The 27409-nt window shown below is 40.6% G+C and overlaps 1 protein-coding gene across 13 annotated transcripts in view; it reads right to left on the bottom strand.

Moving 5' to 3' along the window:
* LOC105932254 (protein tyrosine phosphatase receptor type M) overlaps nucleotides 1–21104 on the bottom strand; it is a 263775-nt gene extending 242671 nt beyond the window's left edge. For 9 of the 13 annotated variants that reach the window (XM_012871320.3, XM_012871322.3, XM_036138465.1 and 6 more), the window contains exon 1: nucleotides 20743–21103. In XM_012871320.3, the coding sequence (XP_012726774.1) occupies nucleotides 20743–20815 (73 nt within the window). In that variant the 5' untranslated portion in view covers nucleotides 20816–21103. Of the gene's footprint in view, nucleotides 1–20742 lie in introns of all 13 variants that reach the window. The other 4 variants (XM_036138466.1, XM_036138464.1, XM_021320891.2 and 1 more) reach the window with 2 other exon arrangements.
* Nucleotides 21105–27409: the final 6305 nt, after the last annotated feature.

Genomic DNA, 27409 nt, shown 5'->3' with positions numbered 1-27409 from the left:
CTTAATTAAGTGTCCTAATCACATTGCCAAACTGTGCTGGTATTCTCAGGATAGTACCTAACAGACCCAAGGTTATTTGGTTAAATATTAACTTAACTGTATTAAACTGCACAACATAGGACTACTAACCTTAGTCCTAATGCAAGGGAGGTGGTCATAATATGGATGGAGTGCTTTTCTAGTCATACAAACCACACAAAGTGCTTTACAGTAGACCAATCACGCTCACAAATGTGAACATATTCATACATGTGGATCAGAAGGTAATTCAGATTTAAGTGCTTTGCTCAACGGCATACCAACATTCGATAGGAGGCTGGAATAAAACCCATAAGTTTTAGATAACAAATTGTTGGCCCTTAGAAAGAGATAAAATTATACTTAGAAAACTACTTTTCTGACTGTTGCACGTTTGAACAAGAACAAGATCTCAAACCGATGAGATCAATATTAAAATTTGAAGAAAAAAAAAACAACACATCTGCGCGGGAAAACTAACATTGCACCGCTTTCAATTAGATTCAGAATAGCTACTAAATGGACCTTGGGGTGATTTGGCTTTCTGAAAATGTTAATTAAATCAGGAGCTACATAATTAAAGTATATCTCTCCAGTCAACTAATGGCTGCTTTCAATACTCGATTGTTTTCAAAAGTTGGAGAAACATTTCTTCCAGAGCCAAATAATGATTTAGGTTTGACACCGTGCCCTCATTATATGCTCAGCGTTTCTAAGTCCAGTCACACAAACAGTTTACTGTAAGCTGATCTGTATTCCCTCAGTACATTTCCAGCCACAGCAGTGTTACCCTGACAAGTCTGCAGAAAGCCGAGCCGAACTGATGCTGGGGTGAGGTTTTTTTCCCAAAGGAAAGCGATGACTTGAATTGGGGGAGGGATAGATACGCAGGTTCTGCTGCTGAATATTAGTCTCACGTCAAGAAGTCTGGGCTCGTGGGAGTGCATTATTCATTTTCCCGAAACCCAGACTGCGCACCTCTGCCTTACCAAGCCACTGGTTGACGCTGCATCAAAACCCAAGCCGGGCCAGAGATGAGCCACGCTGCCCGTTTGAGGAAAAGCGGGCACTGCATGGAAAATTCACTAAAATCTACATATAAATCTGCTCGTGTTCATTTAATCACAAAACTTAGCTATTCCAGCTCTCGGATGGCGCAACTCAGTTTGCAGTGGCATTTCGCGTACAACTACACCATGTTCAGTCTAAAGTTGGATGGGTATATTTCCAAACTAATTTAGCTAGCAATTTAGAAAGTCTTTGGAAAGGTGTTTATTTAGTCATTAAGCTGACAACGGCTTCAGTGGGATAAATGTAGCATCTGGTGCACTTCTTCTTTAACAGATTGCAAAAAATGAAGGCTGTTATGAGAAATACACGATCAGCTTTTTGAACAGTCCGCTGTTTCTCATAACAAAAAGTTTAAGCTCTTAAATAATTTGACTTAAAAACAAAAGAAGAAAGTGTAGCTTTTATCAGATTTGATCAAGACATGCTGAAATGTTTTAAAACCAGTGAGAAAAATAAGCACCGGTAGCCAGCCTCAGTCAATGTGAAGTTTGAAATTATCCCAGCATTAAGAATTAAAACCTATAATTAAAATACAGTTGTGGATTTTTCTTCTTCAAATTTCTGCTGACAGTGGTACTGATGGTAAACAAGCTAGCTCTAGTGCACAAATAAATGTTCACAAAAAGTTTCAGAATGTTGTTGCAAAGATGGATTCCTCAGCCTTTCACAATTTCAACAATTAAGCACAACATATCAAATCAAAATAGTCATCCCAATTCAACAAGACTATGTGGTTATGTTTCATGTTTAATGCATTTACAAGATGTTCACGAGATGTTAAAAGTCAAAAGATGATGGTGGGAACATTGGGATGTTGGAAAAAGATTGAGAAGGGTCAGAAAAATGTTACATTAGTGTTTACAACAGCTTACCCATCAAGGTCAAAAGTGTGTTTATTATTTATATCATATATTAGATTTTTATTTGCTACTAAAACAAAATGTTCCATCCAACAAAAGACACTTAACTTGAGCTAGCAAGAATAATCAATTTGCAGGCGTAACAAAGCCTATTTCTGTAATTTTAAGGGATAGTTTAGAATGTAATAGTTAAAATCTTACCCGCAATATTACATTGATTTACTAATCTATACTACTAATCTATACTCTTGAGGTGGCCTAGTGGTTAGAGCAGGGCGTTCGAAGGCTGTAAGTTCAAATCCCTCCGACTCTGATTCCCTCAGCAACAAACTTTAGCCCCAGAACGCTCCCCAAGCAACGCGCAGTGGGAGCCCACTGCATCCCGATATAATGGGTTATTTAGTTAATTTTGAACATGAATGGAAAATCAAAGAGTAAAAGAAAATAAAAAAGAAAAAACCTGTAAATAAAAAGAGATTTCACAGCATAGCTAATGTTGTGTTGGACACGTTAAGATCTGCCAGTAGCCATTGGGTATAATAAAAATAAAAATTCAGTATTGTCTATAGCTTATGGCAAAATATGTTCATTGTGAAGTTACAAGTGTCATAATGTTTTTCACACACATACATACGCGTGGATGCATTCACAGCAACACATCGTACAAATACACAGCGTGCGACAGATACAAACACATGACCTTATAAATAGGTAAGGTCCTCCTTAACCAGATTAGCTAGTCCTAAAGACTAAACTAATGGTTAAAAGACAAACAAACCAAAGCAGACTTCTAAAACAACACCGATCCCAAAAATGGCAATTTGGTTTTAGCAAATGCTATTTTATGGACATTTGTATATTGGGTGATTATTTACAGAGAAGTCTATTGTTGTTTACATGGAAAGACAGGTAGACAGTGGTGTGCTACCAGTCTAACAATGACCATCCAGCCTTTGACAGGTAACATTACCTAGTTTCCACATTTCAACCAGAGTTCAGTTACTTTGGATAACCCTTTAATAAGCATTTGCAGTTAATATTACTGCAGAAGAGGACGTGCCGGGCTTATGGTACGGCCGGGGAAACCCAACTTGTGTCAGGTAGGCACTTGCTCAAAGTTAAAATGAGAGCCTGGTGAGGGAGCCAGAGGAAAAGAAATTAAATGGGTCTCAAAGCCAAAGATGACTGTTGCAGGATGGGAGTTTATTTGGATTTAAACCAAACGACGCCACCCGCTTAATGTCTGAGCCGGTAGGTCGAGGGGATATACTTGCGTTATTATGTCATTATCATATTAGTTGAAAAAGGTCTCTAAATGACAATAATGTGGTTCATCGTAGTAAGTTTTAGAGAAAAAGAAAAATTATCGTCCAGCAAAATTTGTTATCGTGACATTTCCAAGTTGTTGCTGAATACGGCCAGTGACAGCTTGTCAATACCTCAGGCGCCGCCTCCATAAAATTGCAGGAAAAGGTGTAGACAGTAAATCACAGTAATCATATCTGTTCTCTCCTACAACTTGTCTGACCTTTGATTTTTCAGCATTCCTGATTTATATAAATATAGTTATTTATACGTTTCAATGTAAAGAGACGCTGGACAGATGAGGGGTGTATGTATGATTTGAACCTTTTGGCTTCCATGTGACTTTATGCCGGTCTCTAATTGGATACTTGAAGATTTCACTCAGGTCACAGCTCTCTGTGCCGGTAGCCAATCAATGCTTATTGCGTCATCCAATCAGATTAGTTCATCATACCTGTCCATCAAAGTCACCCCAGCTTTGATGCACAGGCGGAAGTGTCACTCAAACATACGAATTACAAACGGAAGAGTCTGACAACAACAATGACAAGACAGGAGAGAATGACGACAGTGAAAGAAAATTCAGCAATTTCCCTGCAAAATAATAATTTCACAAAGCTTTTTTTGGAAGACAAAAGCAGGTAAAAAGATTTAGACTGTACCAACCAGACTTAAAAATTTAAACTGACTAAAAGACAGTTTATCTTTACGTAAAGTTTAGTGTTGTAATCCCTGACCTCTAGTTCCCAACCACCCCCAATTTTTTTTATTACCAGCCGCCGCTGAATACAGCAGATGTCGAAGTTTATATTAAGAGAATATCAGGAGAGGCTGCCTGGTTTGCAGTCTGAAATGGAGAAGTGACATCCATTTTGGTTGGTGCACGATAAACAGAATTCAATTCTTTCAAATTCACATTTCCTGCAAATTTTATTTTAAGCTGGAGGAGAGCACAGGCACCAAAAGTATTTGCTCTCATGCCCTGATAAAAAAAAAAAATACTCTCCATAATGTGCCCCCTTTAAACTTCTACTGGCTTCTCTCAGCTGGGATTCTATGATGAACGGCGTGTCATTTAGAAATGAAGGAATGGCAGAGTGGCAAACCTCAGTCAGATGTGAGATTTCAGTGAAGACTTTATAGAAAACGAAAAAACAGATAATGTATTTGCACTGCTGTCAAACCAAGAATGCAACAGCAGGGGTGATGCTGATTTAAAATGAAGGATTAGTATACTTTAATATTATTAGTTTTAAACTAATTTTCTAAGCACATTGTGTTCTGAACTTGGTCAACTCACCATGAAACGTGACACTAAGGCAACTAAACTGACGATAATGCTGCTGAACACCCAACTGAAGCTTGAAGCTTTCTCCTTTAATTACTCCTTAGTTTGATGCTCTAATACCAGCAAGTCTCCGAAATCCCATTCAGCTGAATCTCTCCTCCTGGCCGCCGGCATGCTATCATTACAATCAACTTGTCAGATTTTGAGCCAGTTTGTTTATTCGGATGTGCATTATTCCAAAAACATGTGTTTTTCAGCTTCGTTTCCGTTAGCGATTCAGAGCTTCACGCAGATTTCTAATGACTCCCGCGCCCTGTAATTTCTTTAGTGAGGCAATCTCTGATTACAGGGTGGGAGTGGAGCTTCAAGCCAGGCATCATCTTTTCCAGTTATTGTTTTGCGTTTGCTCTGTCTTTAAGATAAGCCCCGCAGCTGTGTGTCTCAGAGACAGATTTTAGGAAAAAAGTGTTTAAAGCTGGAAGGACCGAGCGCGTCGCTTTACCGCTGCACAGCCCCGTGGTGGCTGGTTTTTTAAGGCCTTATTTGCTCGAGCACTTTGAAAACTGACAAGGGATGACAAGTTGTGCTGGACATCTGTCCCCAGGTGAGCTATTAACCTGATTTTTGTTTAAAGGTTCAGTCCCTCAGTGAAAAAAACACACAAAAACAAACTTGGGATCATAATTAAACTGTTTGTCGCTGTTTGTGCACATCCTGGTACTTTAAGAGGTATACTGCTGTATGCGCAGCGCCTTGCAAAATGTATTGGGAGCCCTATATACTTTTTAATGTTTAATGAATAAAATCTCTTGTGCGTTCTGCTTGTCTGTTTTTATATGACGTGAAAGTTGAAACCCGGAGTCAAATTCCTTGTCTGTACCCACAAACTTGGCGAATAAAGTTGGTTCTCACACTTTAATGCATTTTATTGGGTATTTATGCGATGGACCAAAACCAAAGTGGAACATTATTGTGCAATTCTGCTAAAGATTCCTGGTTTTATTTAGGTCCTGACTCCCATTAGGCCCTGAGAATCATTATAATGCTTTGACCTAAACCATTCCATTGTTGCTCTAGTTGTATATTTACGAGTGTTGTTCTGGTTGCAGTCTCTGGTGAGGTTTTCTTCCCACATTTTCTTCTATTTTTCATATTGCAATTAATTCTGACCAGCTTCCCTGTTACTGCTAATGAAAATGCTCCCACCACCATGCTTCACCATCTGCTGTGAGTAGTTCGTTTTTGGCCACAAGTAGATCAAAAAGTAAAAAGAATTCTTGTCTGATGAGCGTTTCTTCTTCTACGTGTTTTATTTGTCACCTACATGGCCTTAGGGGAAATTTAAACAGGACTTAATATGCGTTTATTTAAACAGTAACTCTTGTGGTCAGATCTGCGGTGTGCACAGCTAATAGCTGTCGTGTCAACAGATTCTCCCTCTTCAGCTGTGGATGTTTGCAGCTCCTCCAGAGTACTGATTGCTAGGCCTGGGGTCACCAACATGTAGTTGGGGGCTACCTGGTGCCCTCGGGCCTGTTCAATATATAGCACAAGCCTCCGGTGAGCTGCATCAAAAATTTTATTTTATTTTGTTGCTTTTCCTTTTTTTTTTCTTTGCATTTACATAGATTTAAAAATGAAAAAAGCACCAAAAATTTTATTTTTTATGTAACATTAAGGTGAGCTCAAAGGTCAGTGCTGGTAGCCCTTCGTATGACCCAGTACCAATGAAGTAGCTGTGGGGGGGTGGTCATGGCCGAGTGGTTAGAACAGCGGACTTGCACTCAGAGAAGGATGCACTCTGGGTCCCTGAGCAAGACCCTTAACCCCAGATTGCTCCCCGGGCGCCGCACATGGCAGCCCACTGCTCCCCAAGGGTGATGGGTTAAACACAGAGAACAAATTTGGTTGTAATGTATGTTTCAATGACAATAAAGATGATATTACGATTACTATTACTATATTACATTAATAAGTTTAAAAAAGGCTGGGGACCCCTCCTCTAGGCCATGCTGTGGTAGGTCTGCTGCTGTGCCATACTCTCTCCATTTTTAGACGCTTAATTGAACAGTGCTCTTTGAGCTATTTAAAAGTTGGGATATTGTTTTATGACCCAACCCCGCTTCAAACTTCTCCGCGCCCGTATCCCTGACGAGAAATTAAAAATCTCCCACTACCGAGCCCTTTATGAATTAACCTATATGAACTGAAATTACTTTGTGTCGGTCTACCACAAAAAGGCCAAACAGAACATGGGGAAGTATGTGGTGTGATGGGACAACATATGGGAAAGTTGAAGGGGTTTGATTCCCCCTTAGACGCCGTGGTTTGTTTACATACAGAGAGCATAATCAGCCCATCCTGCCCTCCTGAGAGGATTGGTCACGCGGTGGTTTGAGCTCGGGGGGCCCAATACAAAAGGCACCCATTTGAAAAAGGAGCCAGACCCAGCCAGAGGAGGTCAGAGGGCTGTTTACAGAACAACGGTCTCTTATCGGCCGCGTGCCTCCCCGAGGAGTCTCCACGGCGAGCAGATAACAGCCTCCAAACAGGCACCGGAGTGTGACCGATAGGAGCATAATCAGGTACATTGTGCTTTGGGAGGAGGAAGCAGAGGATAAGGGTGGATAATAGCGTGCACGGCTGTTAGCGGTGCGATCACACGCCAGACGGATGCTTCCGTGTTCAAAAACATAGGGACCAGCAGGGAAATGGGAGACAGATTTGCTTTGTGTTCTCTTCGAAACGGCATGAAAACATCCACGAGGCTTAATGTTTTCTTTCTCCTACTAATAACCCATGTTAAGCGGGACCACCAGGGCCTGAATTATCCTCAGGGATCGCTTCATTATCGAACGGTTAAATGCTCAATAGGTTTTTGGGGCCGAGGCTGCTTTTAGCGCAAGGGCAAACAGGCAGAGTAAAAGCCAATGCAAATAACTGGCACTCAAACGAGGCCTAATGCATTAATGACTGCGTGACGTGCGCTAATGTGACGGCAACAGATTCACACTGACAGTAATGGAGAATTTTGCCCCTGGTAATACTCATAAGGGCCCTGATGGGAAGAGGAAGAGGAGGAGGAGGGATGTACACCTGCCTGAGCCTTGACAGAAACCTAATAAATAACAGGAGACAAGGTGAAACAGCAGTAGCAGCTTCTCCACTCCGTGCCGTCTTCCTCTTCCTCTTCCCACTGCCACCTCCTACACTACCAGCAGCATCTGCCTACGCAGACAGCTTTTTCTCTCCTGGAATGAAAGACAGTCACTTCTCCAAGTTGGCTAAAGCACTTGTCCCATGAAGGAGAGAGCTCGAGTTTTGTTCGAGTAATGAAAATTGTAAGGAGGCAAATTCTCCTTACAGAGAAAAAAAAACACTTTGGTGCTTCTGAATTGGTCTTGGTGTTATAAACAGTTGCAGGATGGGGAATTAAGCTTTATAATTCAGGCCAACTTATTAAGTGTGCTCTATCATAATCGATTCTAATAAACGCCCCTTGGGTTATGGGCTAACAGTGCTGCATAGTAGGTACAGAGAAACAAGCATATTGATAAAATAGAAATCATATTGATCCATATCTAAAATGATCAACAAATTCAAAACATATATTTTAAGTGCAGCTCTGGACATTTTATGCCGTTGCTTGCCGACCTATATTTAGATACAGAACACACAAACACTGAATTCAAACTCAGCCCTTTATTCAACCAACTTTTTACCAAAACTGCAAGTTTTTAAAAAGGAAAAAAGATTGTGTGCTCTCTGAAATCTTTGAAGGGGGCGGAGCTTGGTTCCTGGTCCTGCGTTTGCGATTGGTTGGGAGGATGTAACGACTGTCATATTAACCTACATGGCTAGAATGCAAAAGGACAGAAAACTGTTCTTCTATTGAACTTTTTATCGACCCTTGTTTTCTATCATTGATATATGTCTGTCGATCGATATATATTGTTATTAAATTATCATCCAATCCAGCCCTAATGCATAGATGCAGCTGATTGAAGGGCAGGATTTCAAGATGGGGGAGAGGAATGAGCCAGGGTTGGAGTCAATTCAATCTGGGTGTTAACTCACCTGCCAGTTACTTCTCACCGAAACCGAAGCGACTCCCACAACTTTATCCGTTTTTTTTTTTTTTGTTTGTTTTTTTAAAGACGAGTGAACTGGAGCATGATGTGGTCTTGGAAGCAGAGGTTCAACGATCAATTAAGCACAAGACGGTGATGTTCTGATTTAAACAGCTTCCTCCCCCGTCCCCCTCCTCCATCTCGTCACCATTAATAACAATCGAGTCCCTCCGAGCATTAATTAGTGAAAACTTCCAGCGCGCCTGGATTCTTCCGAGCCACCTCGCAAACGATCGCGGGCCTCTGTAAACATGATCCGCTGCATATTAAAGTTGTTGTTTTTTTTTTCCCAGACACGGTGATGCGATCACAGGACCGTTCGAGCATGCCCGGCGCACACAAACACTTCACGCTCTGTCTCTCACTCTCTCTTCATTAGCCATCCCCTGCGCTGGCCTGCGTGCCATTCATTAGCTTTTATCCTTCTCATCTGAAGAAAAGGGGGGCCCGGCGTGTAATTAGTGCAGCCTCTGTTTGTCCGGCATCCTTCACACATTATCATACCGCTGCAGATAACGCCGCCACACCAGCCGCCTCGAGAGTGAACTTCAAACTATTAATGCCTCTCAAGAATGTAAATAAAATCCGCTCGCAAATCAACAGCTAATGATTGAACGTGGAGAGGCCCCTCAGGGGATATGAATACGGTGAACCGCGCTGGTAGACTTCCTAACAATTTAGCTCGTTGAAAGTACTCATGAAAGGCAAATCTTTTATACTTCCAGCGGAGTCGCATGTTTGTCGACATTCACATGTTTTGCTGCGGTAAAAAAAAAAAAAAAAAGCTCTGAGAAGTTCTGTTTAGGTTCTACCTCTCATGTTGTAGGGGACATGGCAAACGGGGAAGAAGGAACTCTGGTCTTGTGAGACTAAAATGTAACGATTGGCTCGTAGGGGCGGCAACATCAAGCTGCTTTTCTTCAGAAAAAGAGAGGGAAGAGACTCAGAGTTGATGGGATCATTGATTGACAGCACAGCCCAAAGATTTTAGCCTCAGTTTGTAACGCTGTGTTCAGACCGAACTCGACCGGAGCGTCGGGTTTGCATGCAAAGTCTATGGTGGACGTGCGGCCAGGAGCGTCCAAAGCGGCAGATGCTAGAGTAGGAAAATCTGAACTTTTTGCTGCGTGTCAACCAATCCGGGAGACTCCGCTATATGATGTAGTGCCGCATTTTCTGACAGAACGGAAAAACCAGGAAGTGGACAATGGAGGATAAACTCTTCGTCGCTGTTTGTGCACATCCTTATTATCCACAATCAGTCGATCTATCACTACAGAGACAGTAAGAAAGGACCTTGCCTGGAGGGGGATTAGCAAGGAGGGTGGGCCCTCGGGTAACTTATCAAAACTTCTACCACGGTAAACATTTCCCCACATTTGAGGAAAAGAACAACGCGCGTCGGACGAGTGTCCACAATTTGTTAAGAGTCAAAAACACATGCATCTGTCTTCAAAGACCACAAGCTTCCAAGTTGAGGTGCAGGACGCCTGTTCGACGCTTACATTGCACTCGGAGACTCACATCAAAAGGCCTGCAGCTAGAATTGCTGCCAAATGGGGGGTTCTGAACTTTGAAACTAACATATTTTTCCCCCGCTTCACAATTATGTAGCACATAAAACCCCAATAAAATACATTAAAGCTTGTTATGTGACTGAAGGTGAAAAAGTTCAAGGTGAATTAATGCTTGTGAAATGCTCTATGTGTTTATTTTAAATGAACAGTTAGGAAACCACAGCCTTTAAGTGGCGCAAATTTAGGACAATCCAGCAGGACAATGACCTTAAATACAGTCAAAGCACCGACTGAGGGTTTTGTGGGAAAGGTGGAATGCTTCAGACAGGTTGGTCGTCCGACCACCGCTCCTGTACTTAACTTACTGAATCTGAACGTAAACTTTCTCCCCAGGCATCAAGATGTAACGGGTAGCTGCAGTTCAGCCGTCTGCTGATAATCAGAAACAATGTCAGGCCAATTGTTCGCTGAATCTGATTTATTGTGAATTTTTCTGCAGTAGGAGACAAACTGGACGAGTTTTCCTCTCAACTTGCATTGGGATGGCATTTATGATGAGCTGGGCCAAAACAGAGTGGACAAAATTAATCAAACTGAACTATGATCTTTATTTGCTTTACTTACCTGCTGTCCATAGAAATGGACTGTATGCATACAAATGCTTACAGCTCCCCAGTATTTAAGATGAAAAGATAGATTTTGGCCTATAATTAACTCAACAGAGCCAGCGACACAAAGTTTGCTCACTTAATTTGCATAATTAAACCACACTTTAAGCAACCCATGTTCCATATGCAATGCTTTTAAAACTGTTTTTTTTTATTGTTTAGAGAAAATATGCAACACAATATTTTCAATGCTCAGGTGGGATTAATCCCCATTCCCCACTCGCATCCAGAGCCCTAGTTCAACATTTTGCACGTTCACAACCAGGAATAAAGGTGTCCTAATCTATTACTGGATGTAAGGGCAGCACAAAAAAAAAAAGACAACAACAACAGGGCAATCGTTTAGGGGTGTAATGAGGAATGCATCGTTTTGAGCCATCGCATTACATGTGTCACTAGCGAGAGCACGCAGACATAAAATATGTTGGTCACAGCCGATCGTCGCTCTTAAGGGGTTTTCATTGCATTTTCTTAAGTGCCATAATAGAAAATATGTGACTTGAGCTATCATCTAGAGCACATCACACCACAGTAGTGCAGGAATGACAGGTATTAACAAACACCAGAATATTGTAGACCCACCTTTCTGTTTCGTATGGCAAGCTCTGTGCTGATCCAAAAGTGCAATCTCTGCATCCATTCCTGCGGCTTTTTCTCAGGCATAATTTGAGCCTACTAGTTTGCAGCTTGTCATATCATGCACTTAGCAATACTTTAGTCTAATAAACACTGATGAATATCCTGCTAGGATAGTGTTCTTAACAAGCACCACCTAGTGTGTAAACACCGTCACACCGGCTGAGTATTTAAGATTTTAAATCTATTTAATTTATTGGCAAATTGGGAGAAGGTAAACTGTAAATTGTTAAGGCCAAATTAAGGCCACATATTTCTTATTTTACTCTATTTTTAATGACAGAAATTACAGTATATCCTTCAGTTTGGACCAAATCTAACTTTTTGACATACGATGTGTAAGGCACAGTTTAGGTTAACTATATAAAAGCTATTTTTATTTTCTATTTGATGGCTTTTTCTCTATTTAAAAAAATGGTTATGTGAAACCTAGCATTTGCTTGACTGCTGATTTTGTCCTTGTTCCAACCTGTAAAACCAAGGCTCAAAATATTAAGCTAAACACCAAATTAGCTCCTTGAATTCTCTTAGTAAAATTTTGCAGCAGCCAAATATGCCCCAAACGAGCAAAAACATTTAACACTCAAACTCCCATGTATAATTAGTGCATAAATAAAACAGAACTCACATAAAATGTGTGTGATAAATCACTTGAGTAAATAAAAATTGCAACCAATAATGACATGATGATCATGGCACTTGAAAATGGCCATGAAAATGATCACTTCAGATGAACGGCTGCTGGCTACATGATAATAATTATATATTTTCCCTCTTAAAATGTATCTTACTTTTTATTTCTTAGCTTTCCAATTCCATTTTGGTTGTATTTCAGAATTTATTTATTTGTTTTGGTAAAAAAAAAATTCAAGTTCAGTAACTGGCAACTGGCCTTCAGCATAAGGTGTATTTTGAAGAGAAATACTTTAGCTAGAGATGCATTGATTAGGCTTTATATGACTGATACTAAGTTTTTTTTTTTCCAGGTCTGATATTCAGATCCAGATTTCAAATTATTCCAATTTTTGTAACGACCATAAAAGCAGTTTTGAATCTAATAGGAAATTAGGGCATAACAAGATTCCTCCCATTTATGATTTAAAGCATAAATCCCTAAAAATGGGGGAATTATTATGTTTTTAATGAACAAAAAGGTAAAAAGGACCAATTGATCTTGCTGCTTGATGCATCCCTCGTTTTAACCACTAATCCTTGTGACTTCAAAATAAAGGCCAAGGGAACCAAAGCTACAGCGTAAACCATGGAGATTAAACTCAACCTTGATCTGAACACTACGAAGGTCTCAACCTGCTGAGAAGAAAAGTGAAAACCTGCCTGTCGTAACTCCACCATTGCTGTTCTTCATCGGTCTGCAATGTTATATCCAACTCCGGCATCGCAGCGTGATAAAGCGTTGTTTACTCTTTTTGCCGACCTCTCTGCCTTCTGTAACTGATTTTCTGCATTTCCTAGAATCCCTTGTGGCAACTTTTCAGAAAACAGAGGTCGCCTTTCTCCATTTTAACCAGGCAGGATAATGTGTCAAACTGTGACCCCTTACTCAAAATAACATACTTTGTTTTGATGATTAAACACTGGATTATAACACAACAATCCTGCATTTGATCGATGACGCAGACTCCTGGTTTGAGTCTCAGACGGTAAATCACAAAGCTGATCTTCAGATTTAAGAGCATGACCTTTGCAGCTCTGCATCAGTAGTTGTAGTTCTTTAATGCAGCTCTTGATGAAACGTGTAATGAAAACAGGTGTCTTCTGGATAAGAAATTACTTTAAGATACAGTGCTGTGAAAAAAAAGCATTTACCCCAAGCAGATTTCTTCTGTTCTTGTTTTTTTTTTTTTGTCACACTTAAATGTGTCTGATCAATGAAAATGTAAAATCAGACAAAGAATGTGTGAATAAAGATTAAAGAACAGATCTCAAATAAGTATTTCATGGCATATGCTGGACAATAATTCAATTACAATATACATTGATCGATAGATGTATATCGATGATACAAAGAGGGTCAATAAAAGTTCAATAGAACAGATTTCCTTCCTTTAGCATTCTAGCCAATCATGTAGGTTAATATTACAGTCAATACATCCTCCCAACCAATCACAAAGCAGACCCAGGATCCCCAAGCTCCGCCCCCTTCAAAGACTTCAGAGAGCACGCTTTCCTTTTCCTTTTTTTAAAAAAATGCAGTTTTGGTGAAAAGTTGGTTGAATAAAGGTTTGAGTTTGAATTCAGTGTTTATGTGTTCTTTATCTAAAAATAAGACGCTAAACAACAGTATACAATGGCCAGGGCTGCACTTAAAATACATGTTTTGAATTTGTTGAAACTTTTCGATATCGATCAATATGATTTCTATATTATCGATATTCTTTTTTCCCTATATCGTCCAGCCCTAGATTGACCAACTATTTTTGTTTAGTTTTATTAGCCACACCCAAGCCTGATTATTGCCTGGCCTGCAAAATCAAGAAATTGTTCAAATTAGTCTAGAGCAAGCTAAAATATCTCAAAAAGAAAGTCATCGTGCAACACATTGTCTAAAGAATTTGAAGTTACTGACATGTATCAGCTTGGAAAAGGTTAAATGATCATTTCTAAGGCTTTGGGACTCCAGTAAACCCAGCTGAAATTCATCTTTCTTGCAGAAAATTATGAAATATATTAACCAAGCAACAGATTCCAACCTTAAGCTCATAAGCACAGCACAGCAGCAATCCCACCTCTGAATGGCTAAAAATAATTGACGTTTTTTGAGTGTCCTAGTCAAAGTCCGGCCTTAAATCTAATTGAGATGTGTTTGCATGCCTTTAACCAGGTCGCAAACGGTCTGAAACCCCTAAATGGGGCTGAATTAACACAGTTCTGCAGAGATGAGTGGGAATGAATTCCTCCACAGCGATGTAAAAGACTCGCTGCCAGCGACCACAAAATCCTAATGGCAGTTGTTGCTGCCAAGGGTGGCACGACCAGTTGTTAGATTTAGGAGGTAATTAGTTTTTTCTCATTGAGCCAGGTTCATTTAAATAGCTTTGTCCCCCCTCATAAAGGAAATCCTGACTTGAAAATCGCTTTTCTTACTCAAAAACAGAATAAATCAGCCCGAACACTGTAACATGGTTTTACTCTTGAACGAAAAAAAAAAAGAAAACGAAATTTTGTTTAAATGTTGACACACAGCCTATGTTAAACCGTAAAACACACAACAGACTGTCCATACACTCACTTTCAGACAAAGTCCAAACTTCCAGAGCAAAAACCTAACAGCAAGCTTCCAAAGTTTGGCCTCATAATTGACAACCCTCGCACACTCCGCCTCTTCACGTCTACCAGCCACAATCAGTCTTAAGACAGCTCAGCTGACAGACTCAGCAGACCTTTTCTTCTGGAAACACACACACGAGCGTGCTGCGTTTGAACGGCTTCAGTAAATTCACGTGTTTCCATGGCATTCATTATCATCATAATAAAAGTGTCTGAAACGCAAAGTAACAGAAGAACGCAGACACCTCACTTTCCGCTTTGTGCTGTCATCAATCACCACACAGCTACTTCTCCCCCTTATATGAAGTCATCATATAAGGAAAATAAAAAATTCACATGCATATTTAATTTCATTCTCCAGTGGCTCACACAAAAGAAGCTGCCACCTTTTAGGACACCTTTCGGGGGAAAAAAGTCTCTATTAAATCTGAGTCAGTTGGAAGAGAGAGAGAGAGAGAGAGAGAGAGAGAGAGAGAGAGAGAGAGAGAGAGAAGGGAGATTAAAAAAAATATGAAACATTTCACAAGTGAAAACCTATCTAAATTATTGCCAGACTCCAAATGAAGTGCTGTTTATCTTCTCGAGCAGCCAAAGTGTTGTTTTACTCCCTTAGTCACAGCTTGGATGACAATCAGGATCGGTCAACCAGGACGCTATCAGCAGCAGTCATTCTGCGGTGACAAACTGCGGCTCTTCTACTCTCCGAGCATGGGCATTACTCTCAACGCGCGGCTCACCCCTATCAGAAAACAAGGCAGGTTTTATGGCTAGCCGGAGAAGGAGGTAAACATAACAAAGTGTGCAGCTCCCCTGAATTTAATGTGCTTGGTCAAAAGACGGAGTATAGATATCAAAGGCCAGGGCTGCTGGAAACAAAAAAAAAAAAAGGCTGCCTTCACAGCGTAGAAAACGAACACACTAGCAATAGGGCAATGAGAGATTTATGGGGTTTTTTAGACTTTCTTTCTGAACTTTCCGAGCGGCGTACGTCGAATGCAACAGGGAGGGATTAAAAGAGAACAGCACTGTGAACAGATATGCAGATTAAGCATGGGCAGGTTACCAATGTCGACGTTTAAAAACAACTACAGTTTTCCATCATACCCCTCCTGAGATCTAAAGTCTTTCTAACAAAGATCCCTGAGAAAGTCCTCGTTTTTTGGCTGTAACAAGGTCAGAACAATGCAACGCTGCACTTTCCCAGCTCACTGCTGCACACTGCCGGTCAGGTGGCTGAAAGGAGGATTTAACGCACTTTCCTCGCTTGCCACATAGACTAATTCAGCCGTTTGGAAATGTTTGCATCCGAGAAAAACACGGATCGCCATCGTGTGGACTGTAAGTTAATGCGATTTTGAAATTAGAACTCCAAACCCACGAGCAGAACAGTTGTAAAAGCAAGCTACCTAAGCTGACAGCCAAACTAATTAACTAAATTTCAGCTCGTTAGACTTGTGTTTTCGCCATGGGCTGATAGAAAGTATCACAACCCTGAGCTAAACTGACACAATCCACTATCATCATATTTACACAAAAGAATCAAATGAAAATGAATGATACAACTGTAAGTTAAAAACTGAAAACAATGTAATTATAAATCAGTAATTAGTATTATATCGACTATTACAGCTGCGCTATATATTATCTGTAGGATTTGTATATCTTAATTGACAGACTTAAAGAATGAACAGCTGGTAAAGCTATTCCTCATGCACTTATTGAGCAGAATAATGTACATTTATTGCTCTTTGTCTTTTAATAGCAAAACAAAACTCAATTCCGTTTCATTTATATAATCTAAATACAACCTTTGTCTTCTCAAGGCACTTAACTAGAAAAATGTATTCAATATATATATATATATATATATATATATATATATATATATATATATATATATATATATATATATATATATATATATATATATGTATGTATGTATGTATAAAGGGGTCATATTGTGCACTTTTTAGCCGTTAACTATACCTAGTTGTGTAGTTGGAGTTTCTAGGAGTGCAGAAAGTTTGAATTTACTTTATCCAAGTGCTGGTATCATTTTATTCTTTTGGGGTCATATTTTTCAAGTCGTTAGTTTTTTTTTATATTACATTTTTTTGTACAATCATGTCACAGTACTTGATGCGGAGCCGCCAAAGGAGGTCATGAACAACTTTTTATTTTATTATATTGTAGTCTAAGCTCAAAGATGCAGAAGCTAGATGTTGATAAGTGAAAATGTTCAGTTGTTGACTGTATTAAACCAGATAATTACCTACACGGTCCCTCAGCCTTTTACAAAAATGGCATGAATGGGTAGAGTGGAATGCTCAGCGACCTGGAGGAGGTGGGAAGTGCCTCCTTTAGATTTAAAGAGACATCACCAAAACAAGGTCTAAAAAGAGGGATGTGGGGGTAAATTAATGAGGAATTCAGACCAATGCATCGCAATTTCACTTTATATAGACAACAACTGAATGATTTCAATGAGAAAAGGAAGATCTGAAAAGATAAGATAAGATAGACTTTATTGATCTCACAGTGGAGAAATTCACATGTCACATCGGCTCAATAGTCAAATAAAGGTGCCAAAAGGAGGAAAAGGTGCATAAGGTATATACAGTGCTTCCACATATATACAGTGGATCGAGAGAAAAAAAAGAAATAAAGCAGAGATTTAAGATGACTTATGTACATTTAAAGTGACTTATATACATTTGGATTTGACGTTGTACATTAAAATTGGTACCAGGTAAAGAACAACGGTGAGGTAGTGAGATAACTATAACAGCTGAAGTTAACAGGATTATTTAACAGGATTATAGCATGATAAGCATGATATGTCTCCTTTAAATTAACCCAACCATAAAGACAGATTCACGTTCAGCAACAGAAGTACTACTTCTATTCAGCTCATTATACAATGCAGTCAATTTCAGTTTGCTGTGCCAAGAAAAGTAAAGAATTGTTGGTGACTGTTGCTCATTTAGTGGATTCATCTGGGAGGGGAACACAGCTAAACTCAAATTTCTTACCCAGCGGGGCAGAAAAACAGTAACACATGGTGGTGTTACTGTACTGTTACCATAGTGGCAGCAGTGCGTCTCTCAATGGCTTTGTCATGGAGAGAGACAGGGTTAAACACAGACAGGGTCCATTTTATCCTCTAAAGAGAGACAACGTTGGGTCATTTGCAGCAACAGATCCACCAATAACCCCTTAGCGGAGGGGTGACGTGGTTAAAGACAGAAAATAATATTAGCTGGCTATTCTGTATGGCTATCTGCTCTGATAGTCCGACGTTGGCTGCTTAACAGGCACCACCCACAGCTTGCCAACTGTAGGTTAAAATAGCATTACCTTAATAAGAGCGAAGGGTGGAGCTCCGTTAGTTCCCACACCAGGACCGCTCCAGGTTTTCCAAACAGAAAAATCTGTCTTTCTTGTAAGAGAGGGGTGACAAATTTGTAATAAGCCTTCTTTCTGCCAGCATAACAGCAATGCACAGCGGCAGGTGGCGGAGGGACAGCCTGGCGTTAAGTTTATGCTCCCTACAGTAGTTATTGATAACAACTGTAATAACCAATGTCATTATTTTAGAAGCAGTATAAATTCTTTGTAAAGAAAAGCAATTCGGTCATGTCATTTTAAAGTTTTTGCACAAATACAAAGAAACTGTGTGGTGTTCCACCCCCAGAAGGTTATCATGCATGGAGCATCACATGGGCCAAGCCCGGCGCAGACACATCAACAAGCAAACCGACAGGAGATTAAACTGATGGAGTGTCATGGTTTCACTCCTCACCAGCAAATTAAAAGACTTTTTCCAAAAGGACTGCTGTCTGCGATCGACTTGAGGCGCGCGCAGACACAAGCTCCCGGTGCTGTGCACGGGAGCTCTGGTTACCTCCGTGATCTAATTATCACTCGAGCTGTTATCGCATGCTCTCCGTAACAAATGCCCCGGCTGCTGCACACTTAGCCTCCACCTCTCCATCCGCGTGTGGCTGGCTCCCAATAAATCTCCAGTTCCCGAGGCTGCCAGCGGGCAAGACTGATAAACCCCACGCAAGAAAATGGACTGGGAATACTCTGAGCTTCAGGCTAAGAGACTTCTCAGTCACTAAAATTGACTTAAGGTGTGTGTGGAACGGTTGATGAAAGCTACGTGGTTACCTTAAATGCTCCAATGTTTATGTCACAGGTTATCTATAGGAATATAACAAGTATTTCAGCTTGCAGAGCAGTGCCACAAACTGTTTTCCAAAGTCTGTCTGGACCTCTGAGTGGTTTAGCCTGTATCATCTGGGCGCAGTATTCTAAGTGTAGCATGCTGCCCCCAACAGGCTCCTCATAAAATGCATCGGCTGTCTGCTGAGTCTACACAGCATCCTGCAAACAAGCCAGACCCCACAACACAAGTTCAGCCCCCAGAAAAGAAAAGAAAAAAAAATCTAATAAAAAAACAAACAAACAGAAACAATGAAAGATTCAGAAATAAGAACAGACAGCTCCATTTGTTTGTGTGTATTTGAAATGAAGTCTCCTGGCTCCAGGGATCGGCCTCAGTCTGGACATAATTTATCCGTTTATTGATTGGATAATATGGGTTAATGTTCCTTTTTTTCTCCCCCCACATAGATTATGTGACAGAGGCGGCAGCTGAGATGACCCCGTTTAGGGGCTTGTATACACACTGAGAGCAATCTAGTCACTAAATGAAAGGAGGGAAAAAAAGGCGGATGGGAATCATTTCAACCAATCAAGTCACAAACAGGACAAATATCCTGACTCCTTTTCTTAGAATCTAACATATTTGTGTAAAGTTTACAATGAAAGCCTTCCAAGTGTGACGATTAAAACCAAAGTGGCCACGCAAACACTTTATGATCAAGAGTTTTGGTAAACCGTTGATCGTTAAGTTTTACTGATCGCAGATTTAACTGCATACAAACCCATTGTGGGCACCAGATCAGTCTTATTCATAATGTTTTAGTTTGTTTTCAAGTAAAAAGATTGCAGGTGTCAGTAAGTTACAGCGTTTCCCTGTATTTGTGCTTCTGAAATGTTTAGATGATGACAGCAAAACAAAACTTCAAAATTTGTGTCCGTCTTTTGGTTTTGTTCCGAAAACCCAAACTACAATTGCCAAATCCCCCCCCCACTCTGGCCATGCGTTTTTAAATATTCTGTAAGCGCCCTTGGACAAAGATGATAGAAAATCCAAAACCAATTTTACATAAAAAACGGTCATTTAAAAATAAATACACTGCACGTTCTGTAACATGACTGAATTTGCACCAAAAACTAAAACAGTGTAAGCTTTTCACGCCGATTACAACGCATACCAGTTAAGCTATTTAAATCCACCGACCCACGCTTCAAAATTTACTGTAATTCGCCTCGACTGAGACACTTTGCCTGACATGCACTGCAAAAGAAAAGGACAGAAGGTCTTGCTTAAAGCCGAACCGGGAGCGCACCGGTGGCGCGCTTCCTGCGTGAATCCCCCGAGGTTAATCACATTAGACAGATCAAGATAAAGTTAGGCGCAAACAGTCCCCGGAGTCTCTGTTAACTTGTTGTTGCGCAAACAATGGCGGTAAAACCGCGGCGGCGGCGGCGGCGGCGGCGCCCACGCGGAGCGCACCTGTCCGCTGCGCGCGCCGCGGTAACGGAAAGGTGAGGACAAACTCCGCGCAGCTGAAAGCAGGAGTTCAAATGTGACATCCCCTGAATGCGAGAGGGGAAAAGAATCCATCCGGCGACACGTTTGGATACAAAACGCCTCAACTGTTTAATAATTTAATGTTTTTAATGTTATTGTTGTTTTTTTCTTACACTGCAACAGTGACCGATGCGTCGGAGAGTGTTTAAACTCACCCCAAGCGCATCTCTAACCCGTGCCACGGTGGCGTTCATGGAGACAGCCGCGCGCAAGCATCTCACGGTCATCATCCTTACCTTTAAAAACTTCCCCTCGGACGGACAACAGGAGGCTCATCGCCGCAAACAACCAATTGATAACTTTATCCATGTCGGCGGCGCCGCGGTAGCGTTAACCCCGAGCCGCGGGGTTAACTGCAAACTCTTCTGTTTCTAACTAAAACTGTACTTCAGGCTGGGTTAAAAAAAAATTTAAAAAATCTAAAGCGCTTCCCTGTCCCCTGGTCCTGCGGCGAGGGAGTGAGGGGGTAAGGGGGGAAAGGACTGTAGCGGACGCGGCTGCTCCTTTGCGCTCTTTGGAGGAGGAATGTGTGAGTGAGTCCTGATTCCTGAATTACGCCTGGATTGAGTGGTCCGCTGTTCAGCTCCGAGAGAGCAGCAGCCGCTGTCTGCGCGCTGTTTGGCCGGTAGAGGGAGCGTCTGAGTCCCGACGGGGGAGGGAGAGGGACACGCTGAGGTGTGCGCTCCTCCTGCTCCACACTGGTGCTGATCGGGAAAACCTGCAGCAATCTAAGTGATGGGAGTAAATAATAATAATAATAATAATAATAATAATAATAATAATAATAATAATAATAATAATAATAATAATAATAATAATAATAATAATAATAATAAAGTGTATTTTATTACTTTCAACCGCATGGTTTTGGAATTTTAAGAGGGGAAAAGTGTGAAAGGTCCAATATAGATGTCTGGAATAACTGGAGGAGGTCATAGGAGTCACAGGAGAGGAGGGTCCATTGAATTTGCATTGGAGGTGGGTCAAGACTGCATACAATAGTAGCTAATAAACAGGATAGAATACATTTTTTAATTTTTTTTTTAACTACGTGCACATGTTTCTATTTCTAACAATATCAATACATTGCATCGACTTTGGTTCATTTTGGTAACTCAGTTTATGCCTAACTCTAACATTTCTCCTTACCGTTAACTATTACCAGTATATACCTCACCCTAAACTTAATTTACACCCTGTAGCCGCGGCCTTAAACATGGTGAGCCTGTTGCATTAGAACTGGGCTTTGGTCCCCATAAGGCATAGTCAGTCCTCAGTAGATGTACCAGAAGATTTTTTTTTAATAGGTAACAAATACAAAAAGCAACAACAACAAACAAAGAATTCTACATGGTCAAAGGGACGAACGGTATATGGCGAGAGTCATTGTAAACAACAAGGTTTGATTACTGGCTTTAGTACCATATGCTGGATGAACGGCTTAATGAGATTTCAATCTGGATTCTGAGACACCTCTTGTGGTCCGACAGACTTTTGGCAGGGAGGAGCGTTCCAGATAGTCTTATGTCGGCACATAAGACTATGATGCTTATGCGCCGACAGGGTGAATGCTAACGACGCTGAAGCAAACGCTGGTAAGGATTTTCTACAGAACTTTAGCCTTAATTAGTCATGCGTCATGCCAGCACAGCAGTCACACAAATCTGAGACAAATCAAGCCCTCTTGTAATGGATTTCATTTTGTGACTCAAGCTCAACATTCTCATGCTGCGCTCCTGATGTTCGCTCGTTTACTTGCTAAAACTCACCTTACCCTTTCTGGTATAATTAGAAACACACCTTCGATGCATGGACACCACTTCAACCTGGAGAAAAAGATTTGTTTCTTCATCCAGCCGCTGTTGGCTAAAAGGATGGCGATGGTATACGCCGTGTCAAAAGTAGCGTCATGGCGGGGCCAACTGGCCTAATGCTGCGTTCCAGTTCCAGTCAGAACTCAGAAATCCTGACTTTCTGAGTTGATCGGAAGAATCAACCGGAACAGTCGGAAAGTCAGAGACATTTTTTTTAAGGATGATTGTCAGATCCACTGTGGCAGCAACAACAATAAGCTCTGATAAAAATGTGTTTTTTTCTTTTCATTTTACAAAACATGGTTGTAAGAATGCAGCTAAAAATCAACGTTACATGTAGCAGCTGCAACTCTGAACTGAACAAATTAAAAGTAGTGTTTGCATGTGGAAAGTACAGCTTTAAAAGACGTTTTTGAGAGGTGCTATGAACAAAACAATAGCTTTCCCGGCCGTCGCCATTTCGGAACCCTGTTTTTTGTTTGTTTTTTTGTAATTCTGACTTCTCTGACTGTGTTTTCTGGAATGCTGTTTATGTGGAGTTACACCATTCCCGCTTCCTAGTTTTGATTTCTGAGGTAAATGGATTGCAGCCCCAGGAGAAACATCGTCAGTCAGTTTGGCGACCACTCTTGACTGTTGTGGTCTGTGATTTGGTTATTTAGCCAGTAATCGGTCAGATATATTAATTGGTGCTAAAATCTGCCTGTCTCCCTGATTTTCTTCAAGAACCGTCATCAGGTGTTTTGTTTTTAACTTGCTAAATTAGTGAGAAACCTAAGTAGTGCTCCATCCATGTGGCTCGGGTGTTTTTCTGATGTCCAACAGGACGTGAATTAAAAAAAAAACATACAGAGGATGAACACAAATCTCATTAGTCGTATTTAGCAAAACTCTGTAAGCTGGCGCCCTCCCCGGCATCTCTGACTGAGGTAGGTGAAGTTGGTTGTTTGTGTCGATTGAAATAACTGATTATATTAAAAAAAAAAAGGTCTTTATTTAAAGTAGGTCAAATCACACACGCACACACACACACATACACTTCTGTTGCTTTAAAAAGAATGATACAAAAAAAGGCTAAGAAGGAGACCAACAGTTCTTCTAAAGCTGATCATGACTGACAATCTAGCAGTCTCGAGAAAGGAAGGGGACTAAGGACTAAAAACCAAAACCGAGGCTCAATCCGAATACCCTTAAAGAGCAAGGACTCTTTAGCCAAAGCAGAAGTGCATCACCGGTCGCCATGATAAGTGCTGTCCGATTAGTGCAGTCAGTAAGGAAGGAAGTAGGAAAAGTAGCTTGAATGCTCTCTGCCACGGCCAGTTTTGCCTAGGAACCCCGTGGCGTCCCTTACCGGCGCTAAGCCTTAAGGTAACCCACAATCCTTTGTATGACATACCATATAAGCACAGCCCCCTCAATGAAAATGTCCGGAGAGAAGAGAGTGCGTGCGTACTTTGTAGTTCATTTGTGGAAAGCTGTAGGCCTGGATTTGACTCGCATCATCCATGAGTGTTTCCATCATGTAATGACGTCGCAGTTAAAGGATGTCCAAAATCAGTACAGACGCCCAAAGTTCCTTTCCTCCCCACAATAGAGTTCTTACTGTTGACCCAGTGAAAGGTCAAGGAACAGAAGCGAGAATCTATTATCAAGGGTATTTGGATGGAGAACCATAACTAACCTACTGCGTGTGTGCCAGTTGCTGCAGCCTAGTAGAGGTTAGAGGGACACAGAAACTCTCTAAAAGCAAGGCACGGTGACAGACAGGTGACTGATCATTTTTAAAACAAATGCTTATGATAAAAGAAAAAAAAATTGAATTTAGTATGAGATTTAAAGTCTATACACCTGGACAGATGCTTAAAAACAGTTGGACCCAAGCTTAAATTTGTATCACCAATTAGGCTTGTGTTTGGACTGCAAGAAGAAAACCATGAAAAGCCATATGTTAAAGTTCATTTAAGTAGAAAAAGGCAAAAATTGGATAACAGTTTGGAAGGATTGCCCAGTGAATATAAGTTGCTCATCTGTAGAAAGAAGATGGCAGCAGGGTTTGGCTTAACAAATTTGCATCTGATTGTACCACATAAAAAAAAATGGGTCAAAAAAATATCGTACTATTACATGTCGCCTAAAATGTTTTTATAAGTCCAGTTTAAAAGATCATAAAAACGGTGCCAAAACTTTGCACTAACTCAGTTTGCTCATGCGGAGACTAGATGGGCTTTTATATGGGGAGTTCTGGTTTGTGACTGATCAGATTTCCACATACTGCACAAAACTGAATCCCAAAAACAAAATACTTTCACGCATTCTTTTCTACAGGTAAAAAAAAAATCAACTGCAGATTAAAGCCTTTTCTATAGTTGTGCAAACCTTACCTTGTAAAGCTTATTGAAGGTTACAAAGCTTCAGTGTCAAATACAGTAATGTTTCCAGATGTGAGCAAATTCAGCTTCAGACTGAGGAATATAGATGTTTTCACTGTTTGAAAACACCTGATTTCCAATCGAAGGTCATTAGCATTAGCTACAAATATTTACACACCTTAGCAAAAATGTAAGAAAAAAAAACTTGCTGAAGCCTAGTAAAAAAAAAAAGACAAGTACAAAAACAAACACATGGAACCAAGATCATCTGGTTCTCCAAGGCCAGGATAACCAATAAACCAACCTCTCTTACTAAGAAAGATGCAAAAACAGGAGGAAGAAAACTAGGATGTCTAAGCCTCCTAACTGGCTACTTTTTGACTTACATCTTATGCTGTTAGTGACAAGCTGCAACACTTAAGATATCCTTTATTGTCCCACAATGGGGAAAATCGGGTGTGACAAGTGGCAAACACACAGACACACAATTATTAGCAAAGAAAAAGAAGAAAAAAAATACTAGTCCAATCTAAAATTAGCTCTAACTAGACTAAAATAAACACCAGAGTAAATAAATATTGCACAGTGGAAAAAATGTTTTAAAGGTGGAAAATACTCCAGCGTCTTTACATAACGCACAATACTATGATATGCAATGTGCACGATAGTGCAGCAGCAGCAGCAGCAGCAGCAGCATTTCAGCTGTGGCAGTGAGGAGAGTCAGACCTAAAACAGACGAGAAAGAGCTGTCTTTCAGTAAGAAGGCCCCTAGAGGTCAGTGGTTGCAACATCAGCTTCCTGCCAAAGCCAGACAGATAAGAAAAAAAGCAACTATTTGAATCAAGTGAGCCCTGGAACAGAGACACATCTGGGACAGAAATTGTTCACCTCTACCCAAGACTATGAAACCCAGTGTAGGAGAGTTGAGTAGAGGAACTGAGATCATTCATGAATTCATCTGTACACCAAAGCATGCAAAGAGTCTAACAGCGAAAACTAGTTGATGCAAAAAGACAGTAGTCTCAGACACAGCAGCGAATCTTTAACAGAACGGCTGCAATAGGAGAGAATCATCAAAGTCCATTCTTTGACCTGACTGAAAACTGTAGCGGGGGTCTCATTAAAGCCATCATATAACAAATGCACACAATTTCCTGTGACCTTTAACATTGTTGTGAAGAGGAGGGAGGCTATGGGATCTCAAAGCCATTTCAAAGACATGTGGTAGTTACTTCAAGCTAATGGTGTTAAAGGTCAAAAGTAAAAACTGCTAAATTGTGGATTGCTCTTAGTTTTCTCATGTGCTCCTCCTGAAATTCATCTCACCTCAACCCAATTTCAAGATGTAACGAGGACCAGACTATTTGCTGTAATATAAATTAAACTGTAGCATACCAAGAACATTTAATTTTGCTACATATTTCCCTTCCCATTGAGGCGATTTGCTGTTTATTGCACAATAACTAAACTGAGCCGGCAGGGGTATGTAAAACCCAATTCATAAATAATGCGCATTTGCTATATATTATAAAGTTGTTCTATTCCAATCATTATTAGTAGTAGATAAGAACATTTGCAAGCGGTAAAGTGTTGTTGTTTTTTTTCATGCCCAACTTGACATGTTGCTGTCCCAGTTTTGTGCAACTTGCTTAATAATGTTTGGCGGATGGATTTTTAATCCTAGTTCACCTTGTGTGTCCTTTTTGATCAAATCCATGCATTGATCCCATTAAAGAGAAACGCAGGCTGACATTCAAAAGAACTTCATTAATTGGCCTAGAAAAAAAAAGAAAAGAAAACAAGGTTGCCTCATTATAGCAGAGATTTTTAAAGCTCTTATGGACATTATGCTACTCCAGATGAGTCCTATTTGAAAAGTGCAAATAGCATTAGGATGTTTTTCCATGCAGGAGGAGGGAGATGCAACTAGCGACAAAGTCAAACAATGTCACATCCCCCCCATTGTTTTCGCATGCATAAACATACCCGCCGTTGCCTCTTCTACCAGCCGTTTTTTTATGACTAATTAAAATTCAAGAAGATTGACATAGGTCATCATTTAGTCCTAAAATGACCTCCTCTTGTCAAGGATATACGGCTCCCATCGCCGTTTTTACAGCGTGAGGACACAAACAATGGCTGAGAAACGCCCCGCTGTGGTGTGTAGGTATTGTCTTGGCTGCAGCGGCTCCGTTTCCAGGAATGTGTGAAATCCAGGAGGCGCGAAGCCGTCATGGGATTTTGGCGAGAGCATGAACTTTGGGGATTGGCCGGAATGACGCAGCGCAGCCTCGTTGTTTGTGGGTGTCGTCGGTTTATAAGAGGCAGCGTTTATATCTGGGCGTTTGTGAGCGGGAGATTGAAGGCTGTGTTTCTGCTGGTTGACCATGAACACAGTTTTAAATTGTGCTAAAGAAATATATCCTGTCTAACTACAGCAGCTGTCATCGGTTATTTATTACTCACAAAAAGGTGGAGACTGACAGCTTTTCAGTGCTTAGATTACTTTGGGCATGATCTTTTTATACAAAAGTGAGCATTTTACCTTGTAACCTCACGTGGCTTGCAAAGGTATCCATGCCCCTTAAGCTCTTTCATAATTTGTCACGTTGCAAGCACACACATCAACGATTTTAAGTGATACGGCAACACAATGTGGTGCACGAACGCAAAGTGGCAATATGCTACTTGGTTTTAAAATTCCAAGAGCCAGGATTGCG

Source organism: Fundulus heteroclitus, chromosome 6 (genome assembly GCF_011125445.2).
Source record: "Fundulus heteroclitus isolate FHET01 chromosome 6, MU-UCD_Fhet_4.1, whole genome shotgun sequence".
Taxonomy (NCBI): domain Eukaryota; kingdom Metazoa; phylum Chordata; class Actinopteri; order Cyprinodontiformes; family Fundulidae; genus Fundulus; species Fundulus heteroclitus.
Note: the sequence above shows the minus strand (reverse complement) of the source record. Positions and strands in the feature narration are given on the sequence as shown.